Below are 12,418 nucleotides of genomic sequence, written 5' to 3' on the forward strand. Positions count from 1 at the left end.
TGAAGCAGAGGTTCAAACTCCAGTCCGAACACCACTGGCCACGAGCTTTGGGCTCTGCTCTCACGGAGAATATTGACTTATATAGCATATTTTATTTTAGATGAACTAGAAACAATGTTTAATTTATAAATTTTTATTTTGAAATGTATGTCAATAACAATTGGCTGGAGCCAGGGCCAATGGTGAAAGTCTTTGTGCAAGGAGACCCCGCCCCATTTTGGAGATCTCCAGTCTGCAGTTATATCTACTTGGTCCGCAAACTACGTTTCACAACAAAACACACGCGAGAAGTGATAAGGAAATAACGTGAGATTCTGCGTGCGTCAGACCGGAGTTCTCGAGCAAGACTGTAATTATAAAAAAAAAATATATATATAGCCCGCAAATTGTCTGTGAGCTGATTTCCAGCTACAAGGAGAAAACGAAAAACAGATTATGCAGGAGGGAGATGCAGGGATTGGGTGTTCTGCAAAGAGGGTTGGAGGTAAACAATTTAGCAGTAACTGTTATGCTGATGTTGTGGTTGGTCAAGCAAATGTTTGTGCTTGTGTCTGTATGATATAATTGTTCATATAGCTATTAAAATACTGATATTCTGGTCTACAACTCCTCCCCAAACTTCCCTCTGCCCTGTATCTTGGTCTCTCATTGGCTGTAGGTCATCGCCGATGTGTTTTTCAGTCAGAACTCATTGCACACAGCATGGTTGTGAATCGGCGACAGCTCCAGATATTTAGCATGTCGGCGATTCCCTCAGATCGCGTCTTTGATATTTCACACTACGTGATTGTCACTCGCGTGAACGAGCACCGATTTGCCTCCGATTTCGGGCATTTGTCGGCGATTTCGCAAAACCTGTCGGCCAGTGAAAAATCGGGCTAAAATCGTGCAGTGTGAACTCGGCATTAGAGCAAATTGGGTAAATTGGTTGAAAAACGCCCCTAGTGGTTCGAAATCGACTAGGATTAGCATTCTACAGATACACAGCCTGCCCTAAAACTTGCGACCTTTGTGTTTGACCCACTCACAATACACTGACGTATTTCCGTTGTTTGGCCCAAATGTTCAAGTAGGCGTCAAAACGATAAGTGTGTGTGTAGAACTTTTGCTTACGTGATGGGACAAATTTGTAGTGTTGTATAATCGCAAGTAAGGTTTTAACACCCCCTTCCCCCAATTTATATTTTTTACACATTTTGATTTTTAAAACACTGCACTTCACAATACACTTATAAAAGTTTGTTCAGTAGACCCTATCTAACGGATTATATAATTGATTAATTGTAGTGCTTATAATTGATAATAAAAAGCAGTTGGAAATGTTTCTATGAAATACACATTAATCTTTGCAACAATACAATATGCAACACTTTTAATTTTACTATCAAATTAGGCTACATGTAATATCTAATTAATTTAACTTGGCTACACAATCCTCGGCATCACATGATTTTTGGGCATGTGAGTTCCTGAACATGAAGAATTATGGGATACGCTGTGGATTTAGTGTTAACAGCTGTGTTATGTTATTCTTTAGCAAACAAAGATGTCAGCCTGCCTAATGACTACTACTGAATCCTGATTTACTTTTTGTCCTAGCTAGCAAATTTGCAAAATAATTCTTGTGATAGTCAAAAGCATTATCAAAAATTGTACCATAATTTTCCAGCTAAATTTGAACTCTAAATTAGTGTTTTCATCTCAGTCCAAATCCAAGACATTATTTTTGTTGTGGTGCTCTTAAAAACAAACAAAATGAGAATTATTAACATCTAAATACTAGTATTTATTGTTTATTTTGTTGTTAGACAGACAAACATCACATATTTAAGATGGGCCTCTGAATCTTCCGAAGAAGAGGATGCTGTTGGTGGGATTGTGCCTGATGAAGAACAAGAAGGGGTGATCTGCCATGAAGTGCTCCTCTCGTAACATACAGAATGCCACAATGGCTGCCGTAGCGGCTGCTGCCTCTGTGCCTTCTTCATTTACATCCACAAAGGCCTTGTGGGCCACTGCCGAAAGGAAGAGGCCACCCTGACTGCTCATGCCTGTCAGATCAGCCTTTGGACCCTGAAACACAGAGGTCATCCCCATCCCCATCAATATTTCTGCTAAGGAGCTCTCAACCTCCAGCTTGAACTTTGGCAAGTGGACTATGATCTCTGTGTGGGTGTCCATATTGTTTCTGTTGGTCCATTCATGCAGCTTATCAAGGGTCAGCTCGCTCTCCAGCTGTCAAACACACATGCACATGAGTCTCTGAATATACACAAGATTACAATATTTTCAAGTCAAGCAGATCGGTACGAAAACTTTTTGCCGACCTTATGAAGAGGGTCAGAGCCATCCTGACTTTCCTCAGGAAGAAGGATCAACATGCTGAGCTCCTCCTTTACGTATGGCAACTCCAGCACTTGCAAGCGGTGGTCACAGACATAGTTTAAGGGGAACTTTTTCTTCTGGTACATCATTTGCACTGGCCGGCGCTCATTCTGATGGAAGACAAATACACATACCAATGGGAAAGTGAACACGAAAAAGAGTATGACCCTCTATCAAGTAGATATGATTTAGTACGCATAGTGTAAGGACATACCACTGCATTTGTATAATATTTTGCAAACAGACCTGGTTCATTTTAAATGGCATTTCTTTAGTGTCTTGAGCATTAAATTTCTGTAGCCAATTCCCTTTGAAATAGATGGCATTAACCAGAGCTAGTCGGGTCATTCCGGTCATCATTCCTGGCTTGATAAGGTCTTTGATTTTATCTGAAAAACACGAGTTTGTGTTTTTGACTTCACATCTGTACTTTTAAAAAAGATATTCTATCAACCGGTCCAAACTGATTCATTAATCTGAAATAGAACTGTTTATGAACTGATCTTCTCACTCTCTGTCTGCTCTTCCACCCATTTGTTAATGAGCTGTCGTGACTCGTCAGATGCTCCAATGAAGTCCACAGCCTGAAGGTCCGCGTGGTACAGCTTCAGAGTGGAGTCCAAATACTCCTGCAGCCCACATGACAACAATCAGCAAAAAAGACCTCACGAAAGACCTCTAAATTGTGAAGTTAAACAATAATTGATGGAAAAGAATATATGTCTAAGGCTTAGCTTCCAAATGTCTTTTTGTTAAAGGCAGAATAAACTCACAGGTAAGAAGCTGAAGGTTTTCTCTCCGTAGAGACGGTTGGCCAGTCTGAGGATATAGGAAGCTGATGGACTGTTGATTGCTGAGGTGAGGCTCTCAAAATGAGAGTGAACATCAGAGACGGAACTGAAGGACAAAACCTATAAAGAGAAAGAGGAGTTCACATATTAACTTGTTTACACGAGAGACTTTACTAATACACTCTAAAAAAAATGCTGGGTTAAAAAGGGACAAACCCAGCTATTGGGTTGTTTTGACCCAGCGGTTGGGTTCAAAACAATTACCAACGGCTAGGTCAAAACAACCCAATAGCTGGGTTTGTCCCTTTTTAACCCAGCATTTTTTAGAGTGTAGTTGTACAAAATTTGTCATTTTTATTATATTTCTCTTTTATTCAAAAGTTTAAAAATGCCCATGGTATGTTACAGAATAAGCTAAGGGTGTGTACTGAAGAGCCTGTTCTGAGCACATATATTACAAGGAGTAAACTAAATGTTGTCAGAGTCTGAAGTCCATTGTCAAAACAAGCATTTACATTATCTAGATGAGTCTGAAATTAAATCAAATCATGTCAGCAAGCTAAGAGCACGCACAAGTTGGCTTTTGTGGCTAAAATCTCAGTTGTTTTTTCTTTCAGACCTGGATGCACTTTTCTGTTTTTTAAAGGGTTAGTTCACCCAAAAAGGAAAATTAGCCCATAAATTACTCACCCTCAAGTCATCCTAGGTGTATATGACTTTCTTCTTTCAGACGAATCCAGTCGGAGTTATATTAAAAATTGTCTTTGATCTTTCAAGCTCTATCGTTGTACTCAGCGGGTGTTGCATTCCTTCGGTTCAAAAGATGTGAAATAAAAAGCACCCTTCCACAAAAAAAAGTGTCTCACACGGCTCCGGGAGGTGCAGCGCTGACCTCATACGTCATTCCCCCGGAACTGCTTCTGTGTTCAACTGTTGGCGCAAGCTAGATTAAAGTGATTACATTTTGAATATGATATTTTTCTTACAAAAACGCATCGATTCGCTACAGGAGGCCTTTGTTCACCCCCCCCGGAGCCGTGTGAGACACTTTTTTTTGTGGAAGGGTGCTTTTTATTTTTCACGTCTTTTGAACCGAAGCACTGCAACACCTGCTGAGTACAACGATAGAGCTTGAAAGATCAAAGACAATTTTTAATATAACTCCGACTGGATTCGTCTGAAAGAAGAAAGTCATATACACCTAGGATGCTTCGGGGGTGAGTGAAACGCAGCCTAATTTTCATTATTGACTGAACTAACCCTTTAAGCTCCTTCTAATAGAGCAGCTTGAAAGAGTGGGAGAGAGAGGTATGTGCAGCTGTAATCATTTGTCTCTGTTGAGTCAGTTGCTCTCTGGTAGTACCACAGTCTGCATGTGCTCTTTGGCTAATCAAATGTCCTGCTATGTCTAGGTCATCAATAAATGTCAAATGCTTTGCATTTGATTTCAGTATAAGCATGCAAATATACTTTCTAATAGATTGCTGATGTATGGTTGAAGTCAGCATATAGCACTGCAGTGTTTATGCAACTTGGAACATTTTCATTACTTCTATATGTTAGTTAATATGTAACCACTGTGGCTATACCTACCCAATAAACTATAGATTTGCTATGGTATTCACCACCATGAACAGGACCTACTGGCCCTACACTACTAACTGAATTCACTTAAACTTAATGACAATGTTATTTTGAATGAGAGCACATTTTCTGCAGTAAAAAAAATGCTTTGGGAATTTTCTTGAATTGGCCACATCCATGGCTAATTAACTGAAATGACAGGAAGAATTCACTGAATGATAATGTCAACTCAAACTTTCACAGTTACCCAACAGAAAAGAGTCATCATTTCAAGACAATCTATACATCTATATTTTCTCAACCCTAAAATGTATTTAGGCCTAATTAATTAACACAAGCATTCTCACCTAAACTCTCAAAGAATTAAATTTTTTCACTAAATCTTGCTTAAATAAACTTGCCAGGTAAAAACTCATAACTGTGTGCTATTGTTTGGCTGTGATAAATGCAACTCTGTGTTAAGCTCATACTACGAGCAAATATTTACCCCTTTGACTTCTGGGCCTCACCCCATTTTTTTTTTACTGTCAAACAGGTTTGTTTTTTTCTTCCTTGTTTTGGGTTATGGTTTTGTTTTCTAGCTGTATTTCCCAATCACGGATTACTGTAAGTGTGCAGAATGTAACCTATTTGTAGATTCACAACTGACAAAAAAAAAAACAAAAAAAACTCCCACACAGACCTTTGCTTGTTCTCCAGATCAGGGTGCGAACTACAGGGGAGCTTGGCTCCCCTTAATAAGACATGGGCTCCCCTGAAAACGTGATTTATTCAATTTTGGGGGGTCTCAAAAAATATTGACAATGTGTTATTTTGACGTGCAATTTCAGTTTGGTGTAATGTGATCATCGTGGATTATCATGTGTAAAACTGCAAAAATATCATTCATTCATACATGACGGCGATTTAAACCTAATTCACTTCAATAAAGATCACTATACATGCTGTTCTTGTCATGAGCATCAAGGTGTGGGGGCGCAGCGGTGCAAATTCAACTCATGTTTAGTACACGTTAACTCAAAGATTCGTAGAAAAAATACACAGTATAGTTCGAACACTGCTCCAGATGCTGATACCTCATACCTTTTCCATTTCTTTGGCAGTGTCTCCTCGGGCTCCCAAGTAGACCATGCTGAGCGCTGCGCTGATGCTCAGTGGGGAAAAGAACATGTTTCCCTCAGTGTTGCTCTCGCTCAGAGTCCGATAGAGATCCAGAGCGAAGAGACTGTTAGCACGAGAGAGACTCTCCATGACTGATTACACTACGAAAAAAAGAACCCCATAATTTATGCAACCATCGCTAAAATCCATAGCCTAGCGCAATATTTTCACAAAAAGCAGCAAAGAGTACTGAGCAGATCTAGAGTATAAACAATTTGGTTTATTAATGTCCCGCGTTAGTATACAAAATATCTTTAGAATGCTGTACATTCTGATAATATAATGTCCTTTTGTTTAAACATATGTAATAATATGCATATCACCGTAAATATTTCCCTTGCGCGCAGAGGTTTGATTACACGTCAGAGAACAACTGAGAGAGAAACACGGAAGTTGCACGTACATTAGTTATTCCAATTGGAAACGACACTCCAGTTCCGAGCACCTGTTTTTGAGAACTGTATGTGTACAGATTAAGTATTACCTACCTTTTATAAAAGATGCTTGTCCCAAAAGAACATCTGTGTGAAAGAGAAACCCACCCTGGAGTCATGCGATATAAATGGACCAGCAACGCCCATAAAGCGCAGAACAAGCTAGACAGGCAAACTGCATAAGTTAGACATATCACAGGTGAGTCAGTCTCACACTCCCCCACCCTTTTATTACCTTTTCATGTGCTTCCCTTATTTTACTGCATAAATGTGCAACTTTTTAACCAGCCAAGTTCAAAATCGAGTGAAACATTTGTTGGAATGTTTGAGTGTGCATTCTATGGAGAGGCAGAGAGAGAGAGAGAGAGTGGACAATAGGAAATACACTTTGTTTTGTCAGCAACACAAGGCAGATGCATTCAATGAATGTGACAGCTCTGGACTAATCAGTTGGAATTTGTGCATAAAGGGTGAGTCACACTGTTGGATCAGAGGTTCTGTGCAATAAAACCTTGTCAACGGCCTTTCACAATAGGGGCTGTGTTTGTGGAGGAAGTATTTGTCCGAAATGCTGCTTCACTCCTGTAAAAAAGGGTTTGTTTGTTCTTGATTGATATATTAAGCATATAGAGCAAGGGTTGGCGAACTCCAGTCCTGGAGAGCCAAAGCCCTAATAAAAACTCACCTGCCTGTAGCCTCCTAGTAACCCTTCAGACCTTGATTAGCTTGTTCAGGTGTGTTTGATTAGGGTTGAAGCAAAACTCTGCAGGGCTACGGCTCTCCGGGACCGACTTTCACCACCCCTGATATAGAGCATTGATTTCGTCAGGTTACCTGAAGTTGCTACCTTAAGAGATAACGCGAATCAATTGGCATGATAAAGAATTATGAATGAAAAAATCAGCTACCTCACTATCAATGTCAGTAATTACACATTAAGTACAGATTGAGCAATTAGCTGAAGCTTGGACATTGTTCTGTTAACTTAAAGTTGCTCTTACACACACACACACACACACACACCATTTCTTATTATTATCAATGTTGAAAACCGTTATGCTGCTTAATATTTTGTGTAATATTTTCTCAGGAAACTTTGTTGAAAAGAAAGTTTAAAGAACAAGATTTTATTTGAAATAGAAATCTCTTGCATCATTATTATAAATGGCTTTACTGTCACTTTTGATCAATTGAGGTGTCCCTGCTGAATAGCATATTTAGCCTACATTTCGCAACTGCACTCACAGTGACCCAAGTTCAATTCCTGTTACGAGGTCCTTTGTCGATTCCGCTCCCCTCTTCTTCCAGTGCTTTCCTGAAAAAAAAATAGGGTTAGTCTAACCTGAAATGAAACCTCTGTCAACTCTCAAATCTCACTCTCCATTCCTCTTATTTTAACAAGCAAGTCTGTGTTCAGTTAAAGCAACAGCATTTGGCCTGAACCTGGAGAGGCACGGCAATGCACCATTTTCAGAAATCTGAACATCGACACAACAGGGTTATGCAATAATAACTTTTTTAGAAGCACAGGGGTCAAAATTTTGGAGCAATGTTTAAAGGCCCCTGCACAATGACATTTGTGAGCCACTAGATAGCAGAATTACTCATGATTTGTAGCATGCAGGTGTAGATAACTTGACTACTTACATTTGTAAGGGAATTAATTATTATTAATTAATTCAGGTTTTGATAGGACTCGGATCTTTATCTAAGGCCTTTATTTTCAATTTACTGTCATAAGCACTTTTTTTTAACTAAAGTTTTTACTTAAGTTTATTGCATAAGCACATATTTAATAATACAATATGTCCATAACATGTGGAATAGCAGTTCTTGGTTCTATGAGCAGGTTACTGTGTAGATATGTTTTGTACACACAGACAATCTCTCACAGACAGACACATTCGAACACATACCATTGCTGCTCTTGAATTACACACAGACAGCAGCACTTACACGTCAGATTGAGGTTTAAATAAAACTCTTCGTGTCAGCACCATGGTTTGCTGTTTCCACACCTCACACTGCATGCATACTTTCACCAGTGTGTGTGTTTGGGGTTAATTAGCTCTAGTATGTCCCCAGAAGTTAGCTAAATCTGACAACCTCCCTTTGGAGACATATGGTGACATCCGCAACTGGTAAATTAATTCATAAAGCAAATACTGTTTTTGACTAATAATGCAAAATGCAAATGATTTCTGTAAGAGTTAGGGTTTGGAAAACGATCAATGTGGAAAAATTAGCTTAATATAAAGCAATGTAAAGCTATGGTATGCCCTCATTTAGATACCTAACTAAATGTGTGAGTATGTGTACGTAAGAAGACAGAGAAGTAGTCAGGAGGGACTTAAGAGTATAACGTGGCTCCCTGAAAGAAGGGGGGAATGGTTGGCTATGAAAATACTGTGTGTAACTTTGCTCTGTGGCTGACAGACAGGCAGGCACACACACCGCTTCCTGAGTGTACCAAACATCTGCAAATGTACTGAAACACTTACCCCACCAACACAGAAACACAGAGATACACTCAGACGCATGCACTTTCCTTGACCTCATTCCCAGAACAACCAAAGAAGTGATGTTGCAAGCATAAAGAATGTGTAAATAAATATAAAACAACAACTACAACATTAATAAATTGTTATTAAATAGCAACAATAATCATTGTAATAATAATTATAATTATTATACATTAAACATTTTAAAAGCTGACTTTCTGTTATGTGACCATAAAATGTTAGAACCCTTTTAAATGTATTACATGCTCATACAAGTTCATGAAAAGACGAGAGCAGCTGCAGTTTGGCTTTGATCCTGCTATTTTCAATGAGAACACAATCCATCATATACAACACAAGTGCCAGCCCATAGCATAGCTAACCTATATTCCAACACAATAAAGGAATCTTTATAGCTTTAACTACAGGGACACAGAGTGAGAAGAGATCATCACCTGTTGAACTGTCACAAATAAGCCAAGTAGAACAGAATTTGACCTGGTTCTTCTGTCTGGTGGTCTGTCCCACTAGATTTGCCATTCTCAAAGGCACTAGATAAATTGTTATTTATCTACAGATGTGGATGCGCCATATTGCCTACATTTGACCTCTACCTTGAACAGCATTATTGAAACAGCACTGTTGCAAAAATAGTGCACATTTAAGTCTTAAAGACTTAGTCCATGAGGTGGTTTCTCACTGATGGTTCAATCACAGCTGAAGGCTATAAATAATATGAGTGACAAGACAATATTGTTTCCAAACATTTCAATTAATGCCTGAATACACTGACTTATAATAATGTGTTTTGGGAGTGACTTTGGTGAGCGGGTATGAATTCTGCAAAAAGGGCGGATTGCTTTATGGCAATGACACTTGTAAGGCTATTCACTGTAATTACGACAGTGATACATTTACGACAATGAATTTGACTTAACTGTAGGGAACGTAATAATAAATTAAATTTTATGCCTATTAGATCGTGTTTTATTAACGTCTACACCTATACCCAACCCTAAACCTACCCCTTACAATAATGCAAAGTCAGTAATTATTGTTGTACAGTGTGACAGATGCGTGTGCGCATACCCAGTAACCGCAGCTGTATACCTTTTTGCCTTAACCAACTGTAGGGGGCTCCAAAATCGAAAAATACACAAAACTACATGCAGTTGCTTTAAATATGTGTATTGACTCTCCTAACTGGTCAGTAATTCCTCCCCAACCATCCTCATGCTATTTGATTAATCAAAAAAAAAATTATTATTTATGGGATTTTTTTTTTTTACTGACATGTTTTTAAATCTGTTTTATAGTAAGTAGATAGGGAATTTCTTTGCACTAAGATTTTGTTGGTTTTTACAATCATGAATTCCCCCTTACTCTCCTCACAAACACATACATATACACAGGAAAGGGGAACACATGGCACTGAAATTCCACACCCTCTACAATAATATGTTTAACCCACTTCCCACTCCATGCGCTTCTCTTATCCCCCCCACATCCCTCCACCCCCACCACACATTTACACTTGACTCGTCTCTGACTTTGCTGACCCATTCCCACATCCCACAGACTCTCTCTCTCTCTCTCTCTCTCTCCCTCTCTCCTTGCTTTTTTGACCGTGTGCCACTTACACAGTGTATACTATGCACACAAGACACCATGTCTGAGGCTGATCGCAGATTTATGGCTAAATATCCTTGATACAGACTGTGTTTTACAGCTAAAGGAAGAGAAAAGGGAAAACCTCAATTGGAGGGACTTGCCGACCCGCTTAATTAAATGTAAGTGGAAACCAAATTACATATCACAGTATGATATTATAAATATGCTACAAAACACTATAGTAAGATGTACTGCAATCATATATGCTTTTATCGAATGTAACAGCTGCTATGGTGTTGCATTAATACTTAAACTCTATCAAGATGTGTGTTGGTAAATGTTTGTGTTGAATCTATTGGTATAAGTGAAAAGTACATTGAAGTATGTGTAATTTTACACTGCACTGCTATTACCATTAGGCAGCTGCAAAAGTGATGGTGTTGATATAAGATCAGAGATTAAACGTTCCCTGGTCCTATGTATGAGTACAAAATAGCTCTGCAAGCTTTATAGTCATTGTATTTAATTAAATTTTACAACAGACTAGTCGTCATTCATCAAGACATAAATTTCAACCCATAGATTGTGTTTTAAACTAAGATTTAAACCCATATGAAATATCCTTTATTTGGGCAGAGCTTTAAGGCAATCTTTCCTAGCTTCCAAACTTAAATGTTTCTTCTGCCATATGTTAGCAAGTGAAAACTGTCAGTCAAAAATAATTAAGAAGAAGTGACGTCAAAGAAGTGACGTTCCAAGAAACAAGCTGCCAAAATCTTCTTGGCTAGGGGTCCAACATAATGATATATTCTCTTAAGGCCCTATCAAAGGAACATCTTAACCCTAGAATCATATCTAATCTGTTTAGTTACCATGTCCATTTCATTTAGTACCTACTTTAAGACAATCTGTTCATTTTCTTACACAGATTAAAAAATTAACTTAATGTCCTGTTAAGTGATGTTAGCCTTTCTAGGACTTCTGCCAGACGTTACATGTTGCTTTTTTCACATAATGCGAGAAATGCGTTTACCTACAAAACAGACGCAAAGCAATGTTCACTCTTGCATTCTTTTTGGGTCTTTTTTCGCTCAACATCCTCTTCTTTTTAATGTTTATCTGTGAATGCCGTTGTTGACAGTTGATACATTTTGGATATTTCCAAACTCCTAAAAACTGATGGAAGTAGGTTACATCTATCATATTTTTCCCATTTATGGCCTGCCTGCTGAAAAATCGCCAAGTTGATTGTAAAGCAGAAAGGCTCTCAAAAGCTTTTGATTGGATACAAAACAAATTTGACTTCAGCCAGCAATTACTTGCTTTTACTGTTTAGAAAGACTAGGGTGGGTACAAAAATTGGCTTGATATCTCAGAATAGCTAGTTATTTCAGTGATACCTTTCAGAGAGTAGGATAATTTTTCAGTACTATTTCATAAAATAACCTACTGTGTTCTATAAATGGGTAGTTCACCCCCCCCCCCCCCCCCAAATAAAATAAAATAAATAGAAAAATAAAACTCAATCCCTTAGAATTATCCCTTCATAACAAATAACCAAACTTACATTTACATCTTAATTTTGCATTTTAAAAACTTGCGTTCAGACAAATGTTTATATACCTAATTAAATCAATTTATTATGTAGGCCTAGTAATGGTACACAAAGTAATTTTTTTCAAGTTATCAAGAAATTTAAATAATGAGTGATTACATCATAAAAACCATCTTCCAAACTGTGATTTGTCTTACCTTCAATCGCTACGGTAAGCTTATAATAAGTGTTCATATTTTAGACCTGTCAGGAGGAATTTCGCAAGTAACCCTGTATGTATGTCTCCTCATATTGGTCAACATTACCTCTCCAGCTACTCTGACATGGCATAAAGCTGAAAGTTAGTTGTAACAGCAAGCGAGAAATATTAACCATTTACCATGCAAAATGGCAAAT

General features: G+C 38.3%; 1 protein-coding gene across 2 annotated transcripts; it reads right to left on the bottom strand.

The window, feature by feature from the left end:
* Positions 1-1,768: 1,768 nt before the first annotated feature.
* LOC107659205 (leukocyte elastase inhibitor-like) lies at positions 1,769-6,708 on the bottom strand. Of its 2 annotated transcripts, XM_016448066.1 has the most exons (8): positions 6,591-6,708; positions 6,410-6,517; positions 5,844-6,022; positions 3,159-3,296; positions 2,897-3,014; positions 2,632-2,774; positions 2,328-2,495; positions 1,769-2,235 (listed from the first exon to the last, which is right to left on the bottom strand). In XM_016448066.1, the coding sequence occupies exons 3-8, from the start codon at positions 6,009-6,011 to the stop codon at positions 1,828-1,830; spliced, it is 1,143 nt and encodes a 380-aa protein (XP_016303552.1). In that variant the 5' UTR covers positions 6,012-6,022; positions 6,410-6,517; positions 6,591-6,708; the 3' UTR covers positions 1,769-1,827. The 2 variants fall into 2 exon arrangements, with proteins under 2 accessions (XP_016303552.1, XP_016303553.1); XM_016448067.1 differs by lacking the exons at positions 6,410-6,517; positions 6,591-6,708 and adding an exon at positions 6,325-6,368.
* Between the last annotated feature and the right edge of the window lie 5,710 nt (positions 6,709-12,418).

This window comes from Sinocyclocheilus anshuiensis, unplaced genomic scaffold (assembly GCF_001515605.1).
Source record: "Sinocyclocheilus anshuiensis isolate Anshui unplaced genomic scaffold, SAMN03320099.WGS_v1.1 scaffold423, whole genome shotgun sequence".
NCBI lineage: Eukaryota > Metazoa > Chordata > Actinopteri > Cypriniformes > Cyprinidae > Sinocyclocheilus > Sinocyclocheilus anshuiensis.

Excerpts from the sequence above, each read along its gene's own strand:
- LOC107659205 (XM_016448066.1), bottom strand. The coding sequence starts at position 6,011 with ATGGAGAGTCTCTCTCGTGCTAACAGTCTCTTCGCTCTGGATCTCTAT. Across the intron at positions 3,015-3,158 it reads AAACCTTCAGCTTCTTACCT|GAGTATTTGGACTCCACTCT; the intron begins GTGAGTTTATTC and ends TGTGGGCTGCAG. Across the intron at positions 2,236-2,327 it reads GCTCTGACCCTCTTCATAAG|CTGGAGAGCGAGCTGACCCT; the intron begins GTCGGCAAAAAG and ends TGTGTTTGACAG.